The sequence below is a fragment of the Pelobates fuscus genome, chromosome 5 (assembly GCF_036172605.1).
Source record: "Pelobates fuscus isolate aPelFus1 chromosome 5, aPelFus1.pri, whole genome shotgun sequence".
Taxonomy (NCBI): Eukaryota; Metazoa; Chordata; class Amphibia; order Anura; family Pelobatidae; genus Pelobates; species Pelobates fuscus.
Genome location: NC_086321.1, coordinates 200,285,939 through 200,313,531, shown reverse-complemented (window position 1 = coordinate 200,313,531; position 27,593 = coordinate 200,285,939). Strand labels below are relative to the sequence as shown.

The following is a 27,593-nucleotide window of genomic DNA, read 5'->3' as shown; positions in this document are numbered from 1 at the left end:
CTGATTTCATGGAACTGTTTTGGCCATAGGACCATGTGCACGGTCGGTCAAAATTATGACTCCCCTGAACTGATCTGGGTGATTTTTGGATATGTTGGTCACCCATATCAGGGCTATCAGGGGATGTGTAACATTTGTGGGGATATCATATGGTTTGGGGTACTTTTGGGACTTGTTAGAAATGTATGTTTTTCTGTGCTTGGAGATAATTGGATTAGAAGTAGTACAGTTAGTGATCAAATTATATCCCAAACAGAGGGGAGGAATTGTGTGTCATGTGTGGGAGTGCCTTACATTGTAAATGTTTTATTATTGATTTGTAAGTTTATGTCCCTTTCCCCAACAAGGTCCATGTGGGCGTACCCCTTGCATGGGGATTGTCATATAAGGCCAAGTGTGGCTCCATTAAAATCTTATTCAGCTTACACTCCAAAACTGTGTGTCATCCTGTTATTGGAGGGAAAGAATATTTACTCCTGTGTCTGCTGTTCCAGCTTGCAGGGGATTCAATGGGGAAAGTCCTTGTAAGGACTAGAGCTCCCAGGACTGAGTGTTGTCCAGTGCCTGGGGGTGTCTAGAGCTAATTCCCCATTCGGCTCCAGGAAGGAGCAGTTCCAGGGCCCCACTGTAAATCTGGGCAGAAGTGCTGAAGTTTGTCCCCTGTTCCAGCTAGGAAGCGGTCCTTTGGCGGAGGTACCCAGTTGTGGTACAGGGAGCTCCATTACAGTCAGTAGAGGCTGTAGTTCCCTCTCCTGCACCTGGACCATGGCTGGGCATGGGCAGCTGTGAATCTGCGTAGGCTGCCCAACATCTCTGTAAGGCTGGTGCAGAGACCCCTGTCCCATCTGCACCATCAGGGTTAGGGTGCCTGTCTCTGGATGACAGTCCCAGCTGTTGGTGAGTGGGACCGACCGTCTCCACTCCTTGTAACAAACACTGCCCCTGGGGAGAGAGACCGACCATCTCCTCTCCCAATAATACACTCTTCCGCTGGGGAGGAAAGGCAACACCATTCTCTCCCTGGAATACACACTGCCACTGCGGAGTGAGACCGGTTGTCTCCACTCCCTGTAACACACTCTGCCACTGGGGAGAGAGACCGACTGTCTCTTCTCCCACTAAAACACAGTGTCACTGGGGAGGAAGGATGACACACTTCTCTCCCTTTGAAGCACACTGCCGCTGGGGACTTGAGACCGATTGTCTCCACTCCCTGTAACACCCTTGGCTGCTGGAGTTGGAGGACGATACTCTCCCTGGGTTGCACACTGTTGCTGGGGAGAGAGACCGACCGTCTCCACTCCCTGTAACTCTATCTGCTGCTGGGGAGAGAGACCGGACATCTCCTCTCCCAATGATACACTCTGCCACTGGGGAGTGAGACCGATTGTCTCCACTCCCAATAATATACTCTGCTGCTGGGGAATAAGGGCGACATGCTCCACTCCCTGTAGAATACACTGCGGCTGCAGAGGAAGGACGGAACACTTCTCTCCCTGGGACACACACTGCCACTGGGGAATAAGTCCAGGGGTCTCTGTTCCCTGGACCTCACACTGCCGCTGGGGAGTGAGTACGACCGTCTCCACTCCCAATAACTCTGTCTGCCGCTGGGGAGAGAGACTGACTGTCTGCCGCTGGGGAGAGAGACTGACTGTCCCCCACTCCAAACATCTCCATCTGCGGTTGGAGATCTGGGCCAGCTTCCCAGCATCCCTGTGGCCAGTGGAGAGACCTCGGGCCCGTCTCCACCTGCCAACTGGGGGTCTTTCCAGGACCAGTCGATAAGGTCTTCTTTCTCTGGGGCTGGTTGGGAAGTAGGTGGTACAGTGCCTGGGTCTCCTGATGACAGGGTTAGTTGCTGGGGAGGAGGGACAAAACTCAACGCTCCCAGTGGTACACAGTCCATAAGCCCCATCATGTCAGAGACAGGCGGATTTACCTGTTGGAATAGGCAAACATAATCCTGTTCTAGTTCCCACTCCCGGTTGGCAAGAAAAGATAGTTCTGGCTGAATGGCAGCGATCTCAGTAAGGTCCAAGTTGTCTGCCCGCTCAGCTTGGATGGACTAGAAGCAAGCAATGTCGGTTTCTCCAAACCAGAGACTGGTTTTAATTGTATCCCACAACAAACCAGGGCCATCGTAGTCTCCCCGCTCAATACATTTGTACTCAATCAGCCACAGGTAGAGGTGGTAAGCATGCCACCACAGGGCCCGGTAGGAATCATCAAGCCACACCTCCGTCTCAATTAGCATCTCCAGTTTGCTTACCCATTGCTCTGAGGGCTAGTTTCCCAGGAACGGCATCCGCAGCTCTAGCTGTTCTGCTTGGCGCTGGTTGGTGGTCTGGATTTCCTCACTCCAGTAGGGTCTAATTTCATCGAGGTCCTCCTTCCAGAGATCTGTTCGAAGAGCCACCTTCCACTCTGTCTCTCTATCCTCTGCTGGAGTCTGGCGTCGTAGCCCGATACTGCCCGGCAGTACTTGCCTTCCATACTGCAGTAGTGTTGGTTTTCCCAAGGCTAGGAAGCCATTCCACTGCTGCCAACAATTGTAGCGGAGCTCCCTGTACCCCTGGCTGGGTATCTCCGCTTCCTAGCTGGAACAGGGGACAAACCGCAGCACGGCTCCTCCAGGAGCTTGTGGCAGACTCACTTGGAGAGGGGAGTTTGTCACAGCTTCCAATATAATTTCTATGCAAATCTACCTGTCCTCTCCCGATCACTCCCTGCCCCTCTTGACTAGTGTCTCTGAACTGCCTCTCTGCTATTTCTAACTGGATGGCTGACCGCTTCCTTAAACTCAACTTGACCAAACTGAAATTCTGGTCTTTCCTCCCTCAAGTGTTGCTACTCCTGTGTCTGTCTCCCTCCAAGTCCATGGTGCTACCATCAGCTCCACCATGCAGGCTCGCTGCCTGGGTGTTCTCTTTGACTCTGACCTCTCCTTCATGCCTCATGTTTAGTATATCACCAAATCAAAAACATTGCGGGCATCCGACCCTACTTACATGGTCCCAACTTGCAACGTTACAGTCCATAATAAATGCGACGGTGAGGCTCCTCTTCCTGTCCGCCCGCACCTTCCACGCTTCACCCTTCTGTCAGTCCCTACATTGGCTTCTTTTAAGATATAGGGCTCAATTTAAAAGTTATTTCTTTCAATTCTCTAATGTTGCTCCCACCTATCTATCCTCCCTAATACACAAGTATGTCCCATCTAGGCCCTTACGCTCTGCTGAAGACTTCCGTCTATCTTCTGTTCGAACACCCACCTCTGATGCTCACCTTCAAGACTTCTCGAGGGCTGCACCGTTCCTGTGGAACTCACTTCCCTCCTCCGTTAGATGCTCACCCACTCTCCACTAAAAAAATCATTAAAAAAACACTTCTCCATAAAAGAGTATTAATTAAACTGTTAATAGCTCCCGACTGATTCCTCTCTTGCAACTGTCATTAGTCTAATACTATCCTTACCTTTTGTGTCACTTTACCCCACTCCCTCTGGCATGTAAGCTCATTGAGCAGGGCCCTCAACCCCTCTGTTCCTGTGTGTCCAACTTGTCTGGTTATAACTACATGTCTGCTCATCCACCCACTGTAAAGCGCTGCGGAATTTGTTGGCGCTATATAAATAATAACATAATGATAATAATCACATACTCCCAATAAGACAAACACAATGGTCACAAGAGCAACTACAACTTAATGTAATTGTTCTGGTGTCTATAGCATGGAGATGCTGAACACTCCCTAAAGAGATGCATTGATTCAGATTGGTGCAGCATTTTTGGCACAATCCAACCAAATCTGGGACATTTGGGGATTTGCAACAGTATTAACAGTAGAAAGGGATTTAGGACAAGTATAGTGCTTGGTTCTGCCACATAAGAAACCACTATAATTTGGACTAAAGTTAGTGAATTATTATAGTGCTTACAGCCATATCCATGGCATTTTTATGTCTGTTATTCTTTCTTAACAAATGGTATATAGATATGAGTTCTCATAAACAATAGTAGTGCTGTTTAGGGGATGCAGAGGCTTACAAAGCAGTCCATTTTATTAACCCCTTAAGGACACATGACATGTCTGACACGTCATAATTCCCTTTTATTCCAGAAGTTTGGTCCTTAAGGGGTTAATATATGGCATTTCATCTAGGGAAGGAGAAGCAACCACATCTCAGAAAACAAGCAAGTAAGGTATAAAGCACAGCAGATTCTTTAAAGTGCTAATAAAAAAGAGTCAGCTATGCATAAATGGTTATAATAAAATTAGACTTGGCTGTTCCACGCAATGTCAATGTGTACTTTTGCTTTACTAATATCATGGAAGTTGGCCAAACTGAAATGGCTCATAATTTGAGCAGTGCACAATGTTTAATTTCAGGAGTAATCCATATGTCCTTGTGATTTTTCCATTTTTTTCTATTCAGTCTTAAAAGATTGTTTAAAACCCAATGTCTCTCATCGTGGTTTTCATTCAAGTAACTAAGGCTGAAAGGCAAATTGTAATTTTAATAGATAATAAGAGATATATTTTTCTTACAAAGAAGTATGTGACTAATTCATCAACATACCACTTCACTATAATAACCCTTGAGCAATAGCTTTATTTTTATAAAGTGCTAGACCTAACTTAAAACAGAGTTTCCTCATAGTTTGAAACTGAATAGCATAGCTTTTCCTTTTCCTCCACCCTTTTCCTGTGTATGAGTAACTCTCTCCTAATTGGTCTCTTTGGTACCCTTGCTGCCTCACTGCAGTCCATAATGAATGTTGCTGCCAAGCTTATTTTGCTCTCTTGTCGCTCTTCTCACACTTCAACCCTTTACCAATCATTACATTTGCTCCCTGAACCCTTTAGGATTCAATTCAAGATACTAACAATCATCTACAAACATTTTTGTAATTCTATCCCACATAACTCATATATTTCTTCATTATTTCATATGTACACTCCTTCTCAGTCTCTCCACTCTGCCTGTTACCTTTTCTTGCCTCATCTTTGCAGTATTCGCAAACTCTCAAGATTTATTTAAGGGCAGCTCTGTTGTTATGGAAGAGCCTGCCTTACCACAGTAAACTTTTCCCTCACATTTAATCCTTTAAAAGTTCATTTTAAACAATCTCTTCAGGCAAAATTATGATCTCTGTGGGAAAATGCAGTTCATTAATTCATTAAATCTTCTCTCCTCATATGGGTCTTGATTTAATATCTTTTCATCAGCTTTTAAATTATGTTATATTTTGTTTGTTTTTTAATATTTCTTGATATATTGAAATATTTATATATGATATAGTTTTAGATATTATATTGTAGGCATTTTTTATAATCTAGTGGGTAGGAGTGAGCACACACAGAGTGGGAGAGGGGGAGCTACTTGCTCTGCTTATTACGTCTGTCCAGCCTGCTCTGCGCGCAAACATCAGATTTAAAATATGCACAGAATTGAAATTAAACATTCAGAAACAGTGTTCTGGGCATCCTACGTCATATGTGCTGGGGTTGAAACTGGCCCCAAGCGCACAATTACAAATATCTCTGAACCTGCAGTGTTTCATGCAGAAATACTGCATATCAAGGTTCCTACTATCATGACCACTTCAAAGGATTCCACTCTTCTCAAAATTTAGTTTGAAGCCTGAGATTTAATTCTTGAAAGATAACTAGCCAGGAAATAGACAGTTAACAGAGAGAACAGAAAGTAATTAGCAAAGGTTGAGACCTTATATTCAGTACTATTAATGGAGATGCTGTGAAGTTTGTTATTGGTTTTTATAGCCTGGAGAAAATGTTCTAAACAGGTGATGTAAAAGAGGGCAACCTTGTCAGGTACCATTACAGATTGAAAAGAATGGGTTATAATGGCCTTTGATTAACAATTTAGCTGAGGGGGTGAATATAATAAATATATCCAGTTATTCCATTAAGACCCAAAGACATAATTTTTAAAAGCAGGCTTAAAAGTCCACCCTACCAAACATTTTTTTTATATTGCAAAAAAACATGTGAGTGACAAGTACAAATAAAATGAATATAGAATATAGAATATATGAATATGAATATAGAGTGAATATAGAAGTTTAGTGGTGCTCTCTTTAGCTTCTCCATTGGGAATGACAGCAGATTGATTAGAGTGGACTAGTCCCAGGAGGGGAGGCTGGAGACTGTGCCAGTATTTTTGCAAACATTTTAAAATCCAAATTAATTAGGAAGTGCTGCAGGCTAAGGGGTCTATAGCAAGTTTGGCTGTAAGTGTAATAGAAGCTTCTGCCTGGGAAGGTGGAAAGAACAGAGTAGAGGAGAGGATATCAAATGCCTTAAAGAACTGGGGCTCCCACTCATCAGTGAAAAACGTATAATATTTGGCAGTGTACTCTTCCAGGTCCAGTCTCTTCCTTAATGTGGTAGCTTTAATAGCTGTTATAAGTTCTTCCTGAGTTAGTGGGGGATTTTTTCCCCCCCAATGTTTCTGCTCAAATATATACTCTTAATCTCATATGAGCTGGTGAGCTATAAATATTATATAATGCTTAGTAAAATTTCTCAAAATTTTGAGCTATGTCATAATGCCATCATCTGCAATAATGTTATAGACAAAGGTATATTGATACACCTTCAATGCCTTAGCTAGAAACATACCACCTATTTATTTCAAAAAGTGTAATAAGAAAAATGGTCAGAGTTGTGGCAACTGACATTTAATGTGGATAAGTGCAAGATAATGCATCTTGGACGTAAAAACCCAAGGGCAAAGTACAGAATATTTGATAGAGTCCTAACCTCAACATCTGAGGAAAGGGATTTAGGGGTGATTATTTCTGATGACTTAAAGGTAGGCAGACAATGTAATAGAGCAGCAGGAAATGCTAGCAGAATGCTTGGTTGTATAGGGAGAGGTATTAGCAGTAGAAAGAGGGAAGTGCTCATGCCATTGTACAGAACACTGGTGAGACCTCACTTGGAGTACTGTACACAGTACTGGAGACCCTATCTTCAGAAGGATATTGATACCTTAGAGAGAGTTCAAAGAAGGGCTACTAAACTGGTTCATGGATTGCAGGATAAAACTTACCAGGAAAGGTTAAAGGATCTTAACATGTATAGCTTGGAGGAAAGACGAGACAGGGGGGATATGATAGAAACATTTAAATACATAAAGGGAATCAACACAGTAAAGGAGGAGACTATATTTAAAAGAAGAAAAACTACCACAACAAGAGGACATAGTCTTAAATTAGAGGGACAAAGGTTTAAAAATAATATCAGGAAGTATTACTTTACTGAGAGGGTAGTGGATGCATGGAATAGCCTTCCAGCTGAAGTGGTAGAGGTTAACACAGTAAAGGAGTTTAAGCATGCGTGGGATAGGCATAAGGCTATCCTAACTATAAGATAAGGCCAGGGACTAATGAAAGTATTTAGAAAACTGGGCAGACTAGATGGGCCGAATGGTTCTTATCTGCCGTCACATTCTATGTTTCTATGTTTCTATAAGTATCTTTAGTAAGAATGGAAATTTTGCTTTAGAAAGCAAAATCTCTTTCAGCACAGATTGTGCTGCTGTAAATAGTTTATAGTGGTCTAATGTGTAAAAGTGCTGCATATAAGAAGTCAGTTTAGAAGTGCTTTGTCTCTGTTGTTTCTTAACTCAGGAGCCTCATAACACAACTTTATGACATCATATGTGGTAATTGGGCAGAAATCTAGTGTGACATTAAACTTAAAATATCTCTTAAAGTGACAGGAATAGATGTGGACTTAGGAATAGATGTGGTTGTGAAGAATTTGCCTTTCATCTGGGTTGTCTGCCAGCGATGCCAGAGTGATTGGGGTGGTTGAGAGGAAGCTTTGTATATTCTATCAAAGCAGAGTGTAGACAAATGTTCTTCCTTTGCCTCTGGAAATCCCTGAATCCGCAGATTGCTTTTGTCAATATGTTCCAAATATTAGCTGTGTCTTGGTTAGCATCAGATGTTAAAGGAACACTATACTGTCAGGAATACAAACATTTATTTTTGATATGGCATTTTACATGACTAGTCCTAGTCCAATCACTCTGAAAAGGTGATTTTACTCACGTTTCCTCACACGCCATGCCTGTGCACTGTACAACACTGGACTAGGATGCTCCTCTATGGAGTGACTGCCACTAGGGGTGTTACTAGGCACAAATGTAAACACTGCCTTTTCTGTTATACAATCAGACACATCAACAATATAAAGCCCCTACAAAAGAGGGACATTAGTAAAGAAAAGATAAAAGTTTGCAGATAAATTTTCTCCCTAAATAGGGACCACCCCTCCTAAACAGGGTTATTTGTGAAGTATTGTGTAGATACGTAGAAAATGAACACAGTAGACTCAATAATACCGTTATTAAATATGTATTTTGTAAACTATCATTGTGTTTTTTCATAGAGTTTTCCCTTTTGCTCATTTTTGTCTAATTTACTGTAACACACAACATATCAATTAAATAAAATCTAGAACAGTAATCTAGACAACCTTTAAATGGAAAACACAAAAAAAGCATTACAGAATCCAAATACATATTCTTCAAAATGGAGGTTTAACCCAGTGGGATAATCAGAGCTGCCATTCGTATTGATTTCAGCGGGAATTTTAGGTGCTACCGTCCTGATTGTCAATTTGTATGTCCCACCGTCCTGATTGTTCACAGAAAATGTAGCATGAGGGCATTATTAGATGTGCTCATGCATACTCAGTGCACTAAACCTTCAGAGAATATTAAAATAGCTCTATCTGCATGGTTCTCCATTGGTGGGTGAGCCTGCTTGATTGAGAGGCAGGTTAGAGGGCATTGATGCCAGAGTGACCTGCCACATTTTTGAGCAGGTCAACCCCCTTTCTGTCATGTACACCCCTTTGGGTAAGACCAGTGATGCTAGTCATGTTACTGGCCCACTTCCTTTTACCCAGCCCACAAGTGTCTTGTGAATATGTTGCGAGGTATAGATTATGATAAACCCGAAAAATATTAAGCTTGGTGGCATCGTTATGTATGAATAATACACAAATTATCTTAAAATAAATATCTCACAAAACATGTACTAAATACATCAAAGACACTAGTCTATTTTATTTGGAAGCATGTAAGACATCCAATATTGTACAGTGGGTAACTTGTGTAGAACTGCCTTAATTGATTGCCAGGATAAAAGTATCTTAACATGGCAGTCATGGGCTGATTATACTACCTGTCTAGCTAATGAAAGGGAACCGAATGTCAAGATCTTAGTCTGGGCTCTAATACTTCTACGATAACCTTTCTTACACAAATCCCTTCTTCCGCTTATCTCTCTTCCCCCAGATTCTAGATCCTCTGTCTTCCTTCCTTTTTTTTTTTTTTTTTTTTACATCTCTCTGGACCATTCTTTTTCATTAAGTTCTAAAGTACCTTAGTTCAATTTTACTCTTTATATTATCTTCATTCAATCTATACAAATTAACAGTTAATGCTAATGACAATATGTATCATGACTCTTGGTAATGTGTTATCTTGATTTATCTAGTACATAATAATTACCATTTTTTTATAAAATATTGTTAACAATTTCCCTGTAATGTCTCAATTTTTTGTATTTTCATAATATAAAAAAATACATAATAATTGTAAAAAACACAAAACATAACTTTGGTTGACTATTTTTTAAAAATTGCATATAAAAATAAATTATTGGGGGGTGGAGCTAGCTAGAAAACAGAGCGGTTGCACTTCTCTGAGCTATGTGTCTCAACGAGAGATAACAGACCATTAAAGGTGGAAATGAGACCCAAGACTGAGTGTCCACCTCGCCATTTGCATGAAAGATTACTACTGGTAAAAAAACAATCAAAAATAAAAAATAAATAGAAATCAGACAGAGGCCCTACAAGTCAGGATATCGGAGAGCTGCTTTGGAATACACATGGGACAAAATGTTGCTCGTGAATGACTTCTCCTCTTACTCCTCTGAGGATTTCAGCACCGACCCTCGAGTGGGGGAATATCTGGCCTACCACCAGAACCTGCCATGGCACCAACGAAAACCATAGAATCAGTAACAGCGGATCTGCTCCAAAACATGCTGGCGGAGTTCCACAAGAATATTGTGGCCGACATGGCCTATTACAAAGGTGCCATTGGGACCCCTGCCTCCAAAATCACTAGGCTTGAGGTCTCTCCCAGCACTCAAGACTCCAGGCTTATGGTCGTGGAACAAGAAATAGTTGACTTACAGTGCGAACAAACTGTCACCATGGGTATAATTGATGCCATGGAAGACTAACACAGACAATGCAATCTGAAGGTCAGAGGCATGCCCAACTCAGTGGGGATGGCTGACGCGCCCCTATTCATCAGATGCCTTTGTGCCACCCTGATGCCACTTAAACAAGTCATGATACTCGACGGCATGATTCAGTTACCGAAACCAGCAAGGGCACTTTTGACCGCAACTACAGACCTCATCCTATGTTTTCAGTAAATCCAAGACAAGGCATCGCTCCTCACTTTATTCTGGGGGAAAACCCCACTACTCTTTGAAGGCTCAACACTGTCCATTTTCCCAGATCTATCCAAGAGCACCATTAACTTGCAAAAAGCCATGCAACCTTTCCTGCAACACCTTCGAAATAAAGAAATATCTTAGAGATGGGGAACCATATGGGTGCTTCTCTTCTCTCACAGAGGGACTGCCCATAGAGTACATATCTCTTTTGGAGCTAGAATCCCTGAAACCACCTTTAGACTCTTGACAACATTGACCTCACATGGCATAAGCATGTCACAGCTGAACCCAGCCAATGTGCCAAAGTCTAGTCCCTGACACTCAGAGCGATCACAACTGACCAGAGCACTGACACTAGTGACTTAACCAAAAGGTGAAATACTGCTTTTCCCTCCTGAGGGATTGACTTTCCACCAATACCTAACATTATGTTCCACCAATACCTAACATTATGTTCCACCACTGTCTGAGACACCTTATTTTCTGTTTATTTCTTAATTTTAATTGTATTTCTCTTACACTTACCATTAAATTGTTTATATTATGATAGCTCCCTCACCATAAGCTTTAGTCTGGGTTATGTGCTCTGTTCTCGCAAGTTACCTATCATAGCAGATTCACTGAGTGCACTTATTTGTCTGGGCACTTGCCATCCCTACGATACAGGAGTTTTGTCGTAACTCCCTTAACCCCCCCCCCCCCACCCCACCAGCTGTCAACTCTAACTAATTTGCCATGTAGTTCCCTGAGTCTGGGGTGCTTTCTTAGTGGCTTTGATACCACCTCAAAGCAATGCATGCTTCCCTTCTCCTTGCTACCACTGAGGTCACACATGGCACCTTTTGTGTTGGGCTCTACTATTGTTTCATAAAAAAAAAATCTTCATGCTGCCTGCAGTCTCTTATATAATTATGTACTCTGTCTGTGGAGTTTAAGCTCCTATGTTTATTTGATGATCTTTGTTTGCTCTGTCTTATTTGTTTTTACATGCAACATGACAAAAATAGAGAATTAAAAAATATATATTGTATAATATATTGTACAATTAAGATAATGGTATCACCCTTAATAGTATTCACCCTTGTAGTAATTCAATGTTAATACCTCTTTTGCAAGTTAATGCCCAGTGGCAGAGGCGTAACTAGAAACCACAGGGCCCCGGTGCGAAAAGTGCCTTGCCCTCCCCATGCATCTCCCTGTCATGCCTTAACTATGGTATCCTCTTACTTCCTGGTTCCACGGAGCTTAGCCACACCCCTTTATGAGACGGTCTCCTTATTTAATCCGACCGCACCAGCTGATCGACGCTGGATTATTGAACTACGTTCCGTACTCACGAACCGGCTACAACATCGTTGTGAAAGCCCTCTGTTACCCGACCGGACTGGAAGACTTCAAGTTCCCTTCACCTCTCCTCATCCACGACTAAAGCTGAACTCTCTCCATTCAGGATAACCGCCTCTGAGGAGATCTCGGGAACCAGTGTTCTATGTGCCGGAAGCTAAGTAAAACCTCTGTGATAAGCGTTGCATCTCAAAGCTGTTATTTCCTGTCTCCAAAGTCCTTCGATAAAACAAACCAATTACAGCTAACTTCAACTCATACTTTATATCAGTTAGCTGCATCTGTCTTGCTTCAGTTAAAGCCTATGGAACAGCTATTGTAACTTCTTATCACCTAATTCATTAACACTACTAAGAGACTCTTTCTGATTCAGTGTCTGCTAATTACTACCGTTTACTACTTAAAGCTACAGTGCCTGTAATTGTGGACTTCAGTTATCGTTTACTACTTAAAGCTACAGTGCCTGTAATTGTGGACTTCAGTTATCGTTTACTAATTAAAGCTACAGTGCCTGTAATTGTGGACTTCAGTTATCGTTTACTACTTAAAGCTACAGTGCCTGTAATTGTGGACTTCAGTTATCGTTTACTAATTAAAGCTACAGTGCCTGTAATTGTGGACTTCAGTTATCGTTTACTACTTAAAGCTACAGTGCCTGTAATTGTGGACTTCAGTTATCGTTTACTAATTAAAGCTACAGTACCTGTAAATTGGATTTAAAGTCAATACCTTTTACTTTTTATAATAAATATTCAAACTATAAGAAATCTGCAGTTGTGTTCCTTCATAACAAATGTTTAGACGTGACAGAATAATCCAGCTCTTGTAATGGATCCAGCAGATTTCGATTCTACGATAACTACGCTGAATCAAAGAGTTGATACACTAGCCCAAGGTGTGCAAGACCTGCAAGTTACTAACGAAAGAATTCTCACTTATGTCAGAGATTTACAAACTCATACTCCTCATACTATTCTGCACTCGGCTAGCGATCCTGCTGTATGTAACCCTGAAAAGTTCTCTGGAGATCGTTCTAAATACAGGGAGTTCCTTAACTCTTGCAAATTATTAATTGCTTTGAAACCTAGATCTTATCCTACAGAAAGAACTAAGGTTTGTTCGGTTATTTCCTTTCTAAGAGGTGAACCTATGTCATGGGCCCATTCCTTTCTGGAAAACGATGACCCCATCTTAGACTCACTGGATGAATTTTTTGAAGCCATGTCTCTTCTCTATGAAGATCCTAACAAACAAGCAACAGCTGATTTAACAATCAGAACTCTACAGCAAAGACATAGACCCGTTGAAGATTACATTGCTGAATTTAAAAGATGGGCAGTAGAAACGACATCACATTGCGCAACCAATTTCGAATTGGTTTATCTGAAGCTGTAAAAGATGAACTATCTAGAACAGAACTCCCTACTACTTTGAACGCTCTACTTCACTTATCAATCAGCATTGACAGAAGATTAAGAGAAAGAAAGGCCGAAAAAGCCCTCTTACATTCTAAAGACCGCAAACCTTTCACTCCCTCAAAAGCTCCTGAAAAGACTTCCTTACCAAGCGAACCTATGGAAATAGGGGTAATAAGAAGTCCTCTCACTCCTGAAGAGAAGAACCGAAGACGTCAATTAAACCTATGCATGTATTGTGCTTCTCAAGATCATTTGGTTCCTGATTGTCCCTTATTGAAATGGACAAAGGCCGGTAGGCAAGCCTATACCTCTGCGATCTTCAGTGCACTCCCTTCTACACCAACCACTCAGTTCACTCCTATATCTCTCATACTACAGTGGGATAAGGTGAGAATTATGACTGAAGCTATCATCGATTCTGGTGCAAATGGAGTATTCATCGATTCAACCTTTGTAACAAAGAATAAAATTCCTTGTGTTCGAAAAAACACTTCTGTTCCTATTAAAGTGATTGACGGCTCCCTTATCTCCTCGGGACCGATTCTTCATGAAACCATCCCTCTAAAGGTAACCACCAATCATATTCATACTGAATTTCTAGTATTTGATGTTATTCCATCACCTCTCTATTCCGTTATAATAGGGATCAACTGGTTAAGGAACCACAACCCTCAAATTTCTTGGTCTCCCTTCTCTCTCACCTTTAACTCCCATTATTGTAAAGAAACATGTTTACAACAAATTCCCATTCTTCAGATCTCCAAAGAACCAACTATACCTTCTTGTTATTCAGACTTTTCAGACGTATTCAGTAAAAAAGAAGCTGAAACGCTCCCACCTCATCGTTCCTACGATTGTCCTATAGACCTCATACCTGGTGCCCCAGTACCTTTTGGGCACATCTACCCTCTCTCTGAGGCTGAATTGCAAATTCTCAAAGAATATCTGGATGAAAAGCTACGGAAAGGGTTCATTAGACCCTCTAGTTCACCTGCAGCCTCAAGTATGTTTTTTGTGAGAAACAAAGACCAGACTATACGTCCTATCATTGATTACAGAGCTTTAAACAAAATAACAGTTAAAAATCGTTATCCTCTTCCCCTCATCAATGAACTTGTTGAACGATTAAAAACTGCTACCATCTACACTAAGCTTGACCTTCGCGGGGCATATAACCTCATCAGGATAAAAGCTAATGATGAATGGAAAACTGCTTTCCGAACAAGATATGGCCTCTTCGAATATCTGGTGATGCCTTTTGGCCTCTGCAACGCCCCTGCAACTTTTCAACATTTCATAAATGATATCTTTAGAGACCTATTGGACGTCTGTGTTATCATTTATTTAGATGATATTCTCATATACTCCAACACTCCTGATGAACATAGAAAACATGTCAGATGGGTGTTATCCAGACTCAGAACTCACAAACTATTCGCTAAACCCGAAAAATGTATTTTTCACGTCAAAGAAATAACCTTCTTAGGTTATGTTATTTCCCCTCATTCAATAAGTATGGATAATTCAAAAGTCGATTGTATCATCAACTGGCCTGTTCCCTCTACAGTAAAAGAATTACAGCGATTTCTAGGGTTCGCCAACTTCTACAGAAAATTTATTAAAAACTACTCTGAGATAGCTCACCCACTCAATCAACTTAACAGTAAAAAACATCCCTTCAATTGGAACAAGAAGGCTCAAACTGCCTTCAATGAATTAAAGAGAAAGTTTACAACAGCTCCTGTTCTTCAACTTCCAAATCCTTCATATCTTTATGTCCTTGAAACGGATGCTTCGGAAATTGCAATTGGAGCTGTCCTTTCTCAACATAAAACTCCTCAGGAACCTCTTCATCCTGTCGCCTTCTTCTCACGATCATTATCTCCTGCCGAAAAGAATTATCCTATAGGGGAAAAAGAATTATTAAGTATCAAAGTGGCTTTAGAAACCTGGAGACACCTTCTTGAAGGTGCTCAGAACTCTTTAATCGTATATACTGACCATAAAAATCTCGAATATCTTCACTCCAATAAAACACTGTCTGCCCGACAAGTAAGATGGAATCTCTTTTTTTCTCGGTTCAACTTCCAAATCGTCTTTAGACCTGGGTCTAGAAACAAAAAGGCAGATGCCCTTTCCAGGATCTACAAAGACACTATATTTGAACCTCCTCCACCTACAGTCATTGGAATTTTATCTTCCCTTATTGACGACATTAAAGATCTCAGTGAAGATGCTCTTGAACTTCCTAAATCAATTAAATTATCCAAGAAAAACGGTCTCTACTATTTCAAAGACCGGATTTACGTACCTCCCTCTTTCAGAATTAAAGTACTCAAATGTATTCATGATTCTCCTCTGGCAGGTCATCCAGGTATAAAAAAGACCCTTGAATTGTCTAAAAGATACTATTGGTGGCCTCGTCAAGACCAAACTATTGAATCTTATGTCAAATCTTGTTCTATATGCCAAAGATCCAAACATGTCCATCATCAACCATTCGGTCAATTATTGAATTTACCGATTCCTGAACGACCTTGGCAATCCATTTCTATGGACTTCTTGGTGGAACTACCTCCTTCTCATCATCATACCACCATTTTAGTGGTAGTAGACCGCTTCACGAAAATGTCTCATTTTATTCCTTTAAAGAAGTTACCCTCATCCTCTGAACTTTCAAAAATATTGCTTGACAACATAGTTAAACTTCATGGACTGCCAGACGAAATCATTTCAGACCGAGGAACTCAATTTACCTCCAAATTCTGGAATGCATCATGTGCTACTCTTCATATCCAACGTAAACTATCATCTGCATATCATCCTCAAACAGATGGACAAACTGAAAGAGTCAACCAATGCTTAGAGCAATATCTACGATGTTATTGCTCTCACTTACAAGACGATTGGATAACATGGTTACCCATGGCAGAATTCGCATACAATAACTCTTTTCATACCAGCAGCAAAATGACTCCATTTCTATCCAATTATGGATTTCATCCCTCCTCATTTCCTGCTCAGACAGTTTCTTCATCTAACCTCTCCGATTCGAATCAAATCTCTCATATGTCCTCTTTATTCAAGAAATTGCATGAAAATCTAGAATTGGCCTCCTCCAATCAAAAGAAGTTTTTCAACACAAAAAGACAACCGTCACCCTCTTATGAAATCGGTGATCTTGTCTGGCTTTCCTCAAGGAACATCTCTACAAACCGTGCATCAAAGAAATTAAGTTCCCTTTTTCTTGGTCCTTTTCCAATAATATCGGTTATCAACCGTAATGTTGTTAAATTGAAACTTCCACCTACTTTGAAGCTACATCCTGTTTTTTTTATGTGTCCTTGCTAAAGCCTCATCATCCTGACCCTTTCCAAAGAAATGTCACTACTTCTCCTGATCCCATATTGGTCCAGGGTGAAGAAGAATACGAAATTAAAAGTATACTGGATTCAAGCATCCATCGTGGCTCTTTACAATACCTCATCAGATGGAAAGGATATGGAATTGATGAAGATACATGGGAAAACTCCTCTGTCGTTCATGCTGACAAATTGATTTCCAAATTTCACAAGCGTTACCCTTCTAAACCAAGTCAATAGCACCCAGAGGTTGCTCATTAAGGAGAGGGTACTGTCATGCCTTAACTATGGTATCCTCTTACTTCCTGGTTCCACGGAGCTTAGCCACACCCCTTTATGAGACGGTCTCCTTATTTAATCCGACCGCACCAGCTGATCGACGCTGGATTATTGAACTACGTTCCGTACTCACGAACCGGCTACAACATCGTTGTGAAAGCCCTCTGTTACCGGACCGGACTGGAAGACTTCAAGTTCCCTTCACCTCTCCTCATCCACGACTAAAGCTGAACTCTCTCCATTCAGGATAACCGCCTCTGAGGAGATCTCGGGAACCAGTGTTCTATGTGCCGGAAGCTAAGTAAAACCTCTGTGATAAGCGTTGCATCTCAAAGCTGTTATTTCCTGTCTCCAAAGTCCTTCGATAAAACAAACCAATTACAGCTAACTTCAACTCATACTTTATATCAGTTAGCTGCATCTGTCTTGCTTCAGTTAAAGCCTATGGAACAGCTATTGTAACTTCTTATCACCTAATTCATTAACACTACTAAGAGACTCTTTCTGATTCAGTGTCTGCTAATTACTACAGTTTACTACTTAAAGCTACAGTGCCTGTAATTTTGGACTTCAGTTATCGTTTACTACTTAAAGCTACAGTGCCTGTAATTGTGGACTTCAGTTATCGTTTACTACTTAAAGCTACAGTGCCTGTAATTGTGGACTTCAGTTATCGTTTACTAATTAAAGCTACAGTGCCTGTAATTGTGGACTTCAGTTATCGTTTACTACTTAACCCCTTAAGGACACATGACATGTGTGACATGTCATGATTCCCTTTTATTACAGAAGTTTGGTCCTTAAGGGGTTAAAGCTACAGTGCCTGTAATTGTGGACTTCAGTTATCGTTTACTAATTAAAGCTACAGTGCCTGTAATTGTGGACTTCAGTTATCGTTTACTACTTAAAGCTACAGTGCCTGTAATTGTGGACTTCAGTTATCGTTTACTAATTAAAGCTACAGTACCTGTAAATTGGATTTAAAGTCAATACCTTTTACTTTTTATAATAAATATTCAAACTATAAGAAATCTGCAGTTGTGTTCCTTCATAACAAATGTTTAGACGTGACACTCCCCCTCCATTTGTATAACACATACAGATACATATACTAACACACATGCTAACACACAGACACACAGAATGACACACATTCAGATACACAGAGTGAAACTTCTACAGATACAAACAGTGACAGACATACAGATACACTGACACACATGTGGATACACAGACACACATACAGACTGACACACATATAGACACACATGCAGATGCACATAAACAGAATGGCACTCATACAGATATAAACAGTGACACACGTACAGATACATAGGGGCACACACTGACACACTTGCAGATACGCATGCAGACAAACAGATACACAGACACACGTGCAGAAAAACAGATACACATACAGACACATATATGCATAGAGACATACAGATACACATACAGACACATATGCAAACAGATACACATACAGACACATACAGACAGATACACATATAGACACGCATGCAGATACACAGACACACTTAATGACAAACATTCAAATACACATACAAACAAACAGATACCCATGCAGACAAACAGATACTTATACACACAGACACACAGACACACACATACATACAGACATACAGACACACACACACACAGACAAAGAAACACACATACAGACACACAGACACATAGACATACAGACATACAGACAGACAGACATACAGACATACATACACACAGACATACAGACATACAGACACACACAGACACACATACAGACACACACACACACACACACATACATACAGACACACACACACACACACACACACACAGACAGAAACACACACAGACATACATACATACAGACACACACCCAGATATACTAACACAGGCATTCTCTATCACACATAGACACACACAAACTGTTTAAATATTTAGTGATTTCCCCAGGGTCCAGTGGCTGTCTCTTGTTGATGGGAGTTAGAGCTCCCACTCTGACTCCCTACTCTCCTCCTGCGTGGCATTCTGTTGGCTGGGAGGAAGTGACGGCTTCCTTCCAGCTCTGATATCATCACTGGGGCTGAGTCGCGCTCTTATAGCGCCGCAGCGCTGACCGGTCCCCAGGAAATACATTGCCATGCTCTTGGGGCCACCCGATTAGCTCCTTTAATGCAGCCGCAGCGGTTTTACCGCACAGTCGCAGCTGCACCAAAATGCTGGCTGGCAACCCGGTCGCCGGGGTCTGCATGGCGGCCGGGCCCTCGTGATTGATGGGCCCGATCACAGATGCGACCCATGCGAACTCGGTAGTTCCGCCAGTGCCCAATGACAATTTCATTAAATGTGACGGTGTGTTAAAATCTACATATTTCTGTTCATAAAACCTACCCTTTAAATAAATATTGATATACTGAATCACAGGCATGTTATATTATATTTGCATACTAAAAGTTTTGCTTTAGCAATTTCCTTCAGTACAAGATTGAGATCTAAATTTAGTTTGGTTAAATAAAGTTAGGTTTAAGGAGAGAAATAAAGTAGGAATAATAATTGTTAAGTGTCATAATTTACTAATATGGTATATATTCATTTGGTTTTGTAGATTTTATCAACATATTTTGTGTTAATGAGGGTCAATTTCTACCTATGCATTGCCTGCTCATTTTCACCCTCTGCTCTCTGTTAACCTTAAATGCCTAATTTTTACTCAGTATTGTCTTCACATCTCTAGTTTTTCTAATGCCTTTATGCCTCTCCCATATTCAAAATTACTGTATTAAACATTATTATTATAATTATTATTATTATTATATATTGTGTCTACATGTTATCTCCTGTTATCAAGAAGACATCATAAAATCTTATTTTTTTTGTTCTTTTATTTGTATCTATTGGCTTTTTTGTCAAGAATGAACTTGCCGATTAAAGAAATATGTCAAGGTATCATCTTATTATCATCTTATGATAATCATTTACATTTTGTTGATTAAAATTGATCAAATAACAATGTTGCGCTTGATGATAAAATTTATATTTTGTTTTAGAAATGACAGTAAGTAGGATTTGGTTAAAAACCAAAATATACAATCGTGCTGCTATCACCTATGTGTGTCACTCCACCACACATACAATATTGCAATACAAACAAAAAAATAGTGAGCGCACACAATAAAACGTAAATTATTACAACATGTAAAGCAAACAATATTCCTGTAATATAAATAAAGACTGGAAAAAAATCGGGTAGTAAAGTTAAAACAGAAATAATATAGAGTGGATGATTGTCTCACTCACATGGTTCTGAGCCACTTAAATAATCTGGCTCAGACTAAAGACCTTGAATGGCCTGGTATAGGTGATCTCTGGATAAATAGTTGCAGCTTTCTTGTTATTTTCCTTTTAAATAGAATCCAGGCAGTGTGCAGATAAATAGATTTATTAAACAAATGGCAAAATAAAATCCAAAAGCTAAAAGTCCACCAAATACCATAAGAACACTTGACACGTTTCAGCTGTTGCCCTTTTCAAAAGTGTTTGTTCATTCCGGGCTTCTTCATCTTTAAATACATCCAATATTGGCGCGTTTTTCATCCCGGTATCAGGCATTTCGTAATTGCATTCTTGCGTCCTATTCACTGATGACGTCAGGACAGCATTAATAGACTTGCGTCCTGATGAAACACAGATCCGGAAATGTTCTATTTATTTATTTGGCGCTCATGCCCACTTCACACATATTGGGCATTATATAAACAAAGTCCCGAACATAAAAAAACACCCTTATTTCATATATATCCACACAAAAAAAAGACTCAAAAATTCATAATAACAAATAATGGGTATAAATAAAAATAAGTTCATCTAAGAGAGTCAATGTATATAAACAATAAAAATGGATATAAATAAGAAGGAATAAAGCAGGAAAAATTGGAAAACTATCAGAGAAGGGGATCTGCTGTTCTGGGGTATAGGATGATAGGAACAATTTTATATCTTTTATAGCAATCATTATAAAAACATATACAAAACAATACTAAAAAAGAAGAAAAAGAAAAAAATTATATCATATATAAGAACTAATTTCAAGATCAGCATTTAAACCTTTTGGTGTTAGAGTTTCCATGTTAAAAATACACCTCATTTACATTTTACTAAGTAGGTTATTTTTATCACCACCTCCAGTAGACCTAAACACTTTCTATTCCTAAAAAATCAAGGCCACTGGGATCTCCATTATGAAATTCCATAAAATGTTTGGATACACTATGATTGTAATATTTTCTTTTTATGTTATAAATGTGTTCTCTAATTCTAGTTTTTCATGGATGTAATATAGGTAACATCCAAGGTGTTACATGTACTAAATGTATTGATCGCATAATCCTTCTCAGTAACGGATTAGGTGAATTTACAACTTTTTTTGTTTTTATTTATTCTTATTTTACAACCCCTACATTCTCCATAATAATACAAGCCTTTCTGCTCTTTTAAAAAGTTACTTGTATTCTCTTTCTTTTCCTTATTCATAAAACTATTTGTTAACATTTGCCTAAAATTTCTTGCTCCTCTAAATATGAATCTAGGTCTTTCCTCTACAAAAGAACAAATGTCTTCATCTGTTTTAAGAATATGCCAATTCTTATTAATGATTTTACATAGAATATAATTATTAGAATTAAAGTTAAAAATAAGGGGTAGTTTTTCTTTAATTCCCTCTACTTCATTCTGACAGTTATAGTCTTTTTTTTTTCTACTTGTTCACAAGCTCTATCTAAAGAGGTCTTATTATATACTTTATCTAAAAATTGTTTTTTTTTTTTTTTTAAACCTCAGCTTAATTTTTAAATTCTTGTTTGTCAGTACAATTCCGTCTGAGTCTTAAAAATTGTCTTTTTGGTATATTTGCTAACCAAGGCTTAAAATGACAATTGGTAAAATCAACAAAACTATTGACATCAACAGATTTAAATAAGGTTATTCTCGATATATATAGATAAGTCTAAAAATGTATATGAGAAGAACTTATTTCATATGGTCTAGATGAATATTCTTGTTCTTGGGTAGAACATTGGCTTAAGGATAGAGTACAGAGTTGTATTTAATGGTACATTTTCAGGCTGGACTAAAGTGGTAAGTGGTGTCCCTCAGGGTTCTGTTTTGGGACCACTTCTATTTAATATATTTATAAATGATCTTGAAACAGGCATTGAATGCCATGTATCAGTGTTTGCAGATGACACAAAACTTTGTAAAGTAGTAAAATGTGAGTAGGATATTGCTTTGCTGCAGAGGGATTTGGATAGATTTGGGGCCTGGGCACTAAAATGGCAGATGAAATTTAATGTAGAGAAATGCAAAGTTATGCACTTCGGGGTTAAGAATGCACAAGCAACTTACACACTAAATGGTAGTGAATTAGGGATAACCACACACGAGAAGGATTTGGGAATTGTTATAGACAACAAATTAGGCAGCAATATGCAATGTCAATATGCAGTTGCTAAGGCCAGTAAGGTTTTGTCATGTATAAATAGGGGCATAAATTCTCGGGATGAAAATATAATTTTGCCTCTTTATAAATCGCTGGTAAACCACACCTTGAATATGCTGTGCAATTTTGGGCGCCTGTTCTAAAGAAAGATATCATGGCACTAGAAAAAGTCCAGAGACGAGCTACAAAATTGATAAAAGGAATGGAGCATTTTAGTTATGAAGAAAGGTTAAAAAGAATTAAATCTGTTTAGTTTGTAAAAACGGCGCCTGAGAAGGGGATATGATAACTTTATACAAATATATTTGGGGCCAGTACAAACCTTTATCTGGAAATCTATTCATAAACAGGGCTTTACATAGGATACGAGGTCACACATTTAGGCGGGAAGAAAGGAGATTTCATCTAAGGCAAAGAAAAGGTTTTTTTTACAGTAAGAGAAATAAGGATATGGAATTCTCGGCCTGAAGAGGTGGTTTTGTCAGAGTCACTACAGATGTTTAAACTGCAATTGGATAAATACTTACAAAAACATAACATACAGGGATATCATTTCTAATTAGTGGGTTAATAGCTGCCTGATCCAAGGAGACATCTGACTGCTATTTTGGGGTCAAGAAGGAATTTTTTCCTAGTTTGTGGTAAAATTGGAAGCGCTTCAGACTAGGTTTTTTGCCTTCTTTTGGATCAACATCAACAACATATGTGAGGAAGGCTGAACTTGATGGACACAAGTCTCTTTTCAGCTATGTAACTATGTAACTATTTAACTATGTAACTATGTAACTATGTTAGCTCAATATTCCACACATCATTCAAAGAGTCAATGAACATCTGCAAAGATTTTTCACAACCTCTCCGAACGATAAAAATGTTGTCTATGTAGTGCTTGTAGAGGACCAGATTTCTCCCAATGTCCTGCCTGGAAAATATCAACAGTTCTTCACAGTAAGACATAAATAAATTTGCATAACTCTGGAGCAAATCTGGTTACCATTGTCATGAGCGCACTCTACTTCAAGAGTGTGCCTGAAGTAGTTGTAGTGGTGAAGGGGTTAAAGTTCACTATTTGTCTGCACTAGACCGGAAATAATGATAAAATCCCTCTTAACACCACCCACACTTAACCATAATAATATAAATATTACTATTTTAACGCTGCCACCACCATGACATTTTATAAATGGGATGCCTTGGTCCCCCAGGTAACTGAAAAAAATGCCAAATTCAACTTAATATAATATTTAAGCAATTGCAGAACACTAATTAGTCTCCTCAGGTAACGTGATTCTTAACCAGACAAAGGCATAACTTAATACAGGAATATTTATCATGAGCAAAAAATAGTCACGGTGCATACAAAAATATTGATGACAATCAAATTATTTACACCAATAACAGATAAAAAACAAAAAGGATAAAATAACAGAAGTCCTAATTACTTACTCAGGTTTTCAAAGTAAAACTTCTGCCCAGGGGGTCTCTGGCAAGGAAGATGGTGACTCATTCAAAATCAGATTTTGGCCTCAAGCAAATACAATACACATATCAGTATCATTAGCTATAAATCCTGTGGATTACAAAGCCTGGCCTAAAGGTGGAAATAAGGCGTACCTATAGAGAAAATAAGTGACCACCCCCTGGTATTCCAGACCAACATCAATCCAAATTGAAGCATTTGGTTCTATCTTGTCTTATGTACTTGCCATAGAATTAATAATTTGTGTGAATTTGTTACCATTTTGCCATTCCATAGATATGTCATACTTCTTACTTGTAAAAAGAAAGAATAAGAGCCAAAGGTTCAATTTCAGGCAATTTATTGTAACCAGAAGGTGCAAAACAAAGTTTCGACCAGTGTGGTCTTTATCAAGCTTGAAGTATTACATTTGGGATTTGGTGCTGAACCCGGATCTGGTTGCACCCTGGTTCTAAGGTTGGAAGATGGAGTACAGTTACTGTGTTACATTGACACTTCTTACTTGTGACTCAATTTAGTGGACATGACAACCCCAACCAACGGTGAAAGTTACGCAACTCATGTTTAGGCTTAATTAGAAGATTGTGCTTGTCCCATTCTAAATATAATAAAATTAAGGCTTAATTAATAATATGCGGGTAAGTATTATTGTTTCTTTTGGATATAATACTGGAACACAAGGCTAATGGCCATTAACGTATCAAAGGACCCCCTATCTAAGAGGGAATCTAGACATATGGCAAATTAGAGAGTTAGTTTATATTTAAACCAGACTTCCAGGCCACTTATGTGTGACTTCTCACACCTTACACATTAGCTCTGTTGGGGTCCCAGCTTCAAAGAGGAATTTAGGTTGTAAACCTTCTGACCTCCCATACAATCAAATTAACCCATTTTGGAATTGACAATACCACTTCTACCAAGCAGCCAGTTCATCTATGCACTACACACATTACAATAAATGACAATATTCCATAAATTAGGCACCCTTGCCGTGACACCCATGGCAGATTTAAGTAATTTAGAACCATATGAGTGAGACCAATTATCCACTGTATATTATTTCTGTTTTCAATATTTTTTTTAATCTACTTTATATTTTAGTCAGGCGCTGATTCCTTACTTGATTTGTTCCAATACAAAAAACAATCTTGATAAATGTTTCAATCTATGATTCCCTTTATGCATGTTTAAAAAAAAGTGTAAATTATATATCTGTCCAGCCTTAGAACAGTCTGATAAACAATAGGGCAACTGGATTTGGGGCAAACATATTTAAGAATGCCATAGAATATTGGGTCAGAGTAATACAAGAAAAAAACTATTTTCTCTGTTAAACTGTGAACTATCATAAACTGAACAGTGTGCACATTATTGCCAGCCATTTTTTGTCTGTTTTATTATTTTACTTTCTGATTTTATTTGTACATGTACTATATGTTTAAGATCTAAAAAAATATTTATCAATAAAGTCATTAATACATTTTTAAAACTTGTCTGCAGTATTTCTCCTCAATTTACCCCCTATCCATAAAATTGAATTTCTTGTTGCTAATCTTCTTACAATAAGTCAACAAAGAGAAGCCGCTTATTTATAGTATATGATGCAAGGGTTAATAATATACCTTTTTCGGCTGTCCTAGACCTAAGCAAATGAACAATAACAGCTTTTCTCTGATTCACACAAACCTATACACCTTTCATTTTAATCACCACCAGGACAATTTATTATTTACCAGGGAGACCTCAGTAGCTTTAGCTAAGAGATTTAAAACCCAAATAACATTTTGATCAAATCTATACATACATTTGTTACACTATTAATAACAGCACATATAGTTACTTCAGTATTACACTTTTATTATTTGTTATGACCATAAATATGACCAGTGTTCTTTATATAAAATATTAACAAACACAGTTAGGCATTTCAAAGCAGACTGAAATTAAACAAGATAACTAAACAGAAAACTAAATACCAATGTCGTATCTGTTCTCTACAAGGTTGCCAAAAGAAGTAGTGAAAATCAAATTAGATTGCCTCCCTATATATAATAAAGTCTTTCTATGGTAATTCAGTTCTAAAGTCCCCTTTCAATTATGCATTTATGAATGCACACTTGCATCTTTTAGGACAGCAATAATCCCCTGGTATATAATTGTAAAGATTATAAAAATATTTCAGCTTTTTACAGGTGAGTCCATTGGTTATCACATTATGTTCCAGGAGATCTCTGTGTTGCATCAAACATTTTGATATCAAACAAAATGCATATCTAGTCATTCAAGCATAGCATTTATGGTATACTAGATATCAGATATTGCTGCAAGTGTCCTCTGACTGAACTGGGAAGGAGTCTGGTAGGCAGCATAGAGTCATCACTTTTAAAAGACAAACAGGTTTAGAGCCCTGAACATTCAAAAATATATTATTTCCAAATAGTGCCAGGCACAGAGTGTCATAAAGATACAATTTGCTTTAAATGAAGGCAAGACAGTTTATCCAAATATCTTACAAGAAATACATCTGTGAAGGATGCAATCATGATATTTGGAATCAAACTTACCAAAGTGCTTTCCTCTTGATGATATTGCTTCCAATATCTTCCAGTGTCACTATATATAAGTAAGTAGCTTTTTACCCAGTCTGAACTTCCATATTTGCCTTGAGTAGCAATTGCACTGATTTCATGTCGTTCTCCTAAATCTATTTGGAGCCACTGGTATTTGTTTGAGATAAGAGGGGACCATCCACCAGCTCCTACATAAATAAAAAGAAAATAATAATATCACTTAATTAACAGTTTTAGAAACCAGTATATTATGGTATTGTTATACATTACATTAGTTTAATGTTTTATGCAACCATTTAGCTGCATAAATTGTTACCAGTAAGTCACCTTTTCCAGAGCAGCTCTACCCATGCCACACCCCAACTCCCATCCCTAAACTTAAAGTGTCCCTCTTTGTAAATTTGAAATGTTGAAGTATGCTTTATAACCCCCATCACTACACTACTATATCTCTTTTCATTGCTACTCTTTACCTACCCCTTCTCTTTCCCTACTTTTATGAAAGTCTGCACCTCTTCCTACTCTTCTTGTCCCTTTTTTCCCTCAGTGTCAAAATCACTCCACTTACCACATCCACATCACAATATCCATAGGTTCCCCTTCTCTGCTACCCTTCCCACTTATCTCATTCCATGCCCTGCACTCACTTATGTTCTCTCACTTCTAGGCCTAGCTGCTTTCAGCCTCAATCCCATATCTACAAAACTCACTCTTAGCTCCTATCACTTACTTGCCTCCTGCTTCTAGCAGCTGGTGATATTGCTGCCAACGTAGGACTCTTCACCTTCAGCGCTCAAACTAAACCATTTAGAAATCACATTAACCTCTTCCTAGTATCATGACATTTTTCTTCATCTACCGCTGTTCATTTGGCACTCTGGAAGGCCCATTCTGTCTGCAGCACACTAAAATCTACAGCTATATATGACCTCTTCATTTAAAATTCTCTCACCCTATTGGCGCTCACTGAGATTTGGCTGTCCCCATGACTGTAAAGGAGGAGGCACAGGCATTCTTCTCTCCCCCAATATACTTTTCAACCAATATTCCTAGCACCCTCTTGCTGACCTATTTTTTTCCTCATTTAAAGCTCACGCTATTTGCCAATTTAAACCCT

At 39.0% G+C, this 27,593-nt stretch overlaps 1 protein-coding gene across 1 annotated transcript in view; it reads right to left on the bottom strand.

Annotated features, from left to right (window-relative positions):
* Nucleotides 1–27,593, bottom strand: part of CNTNAP4 (contactin associated protein family member 4) — a 440,483-nt gene that overhangs the window by 308,433 nt on the left and 104,457 nt on the right. The window contains exon 3 of the mRNA XM_063454951.1: nucleotides 26,471–26,664. Within this exon, the coding sequence (XP_063311021.1) occupies nucleotides 26,471–26,664 (194 nt within the window). The remainder of the gene's footprint in view (nucleotides 1–26,470; nucleotides 26,665–27,593) is intronic.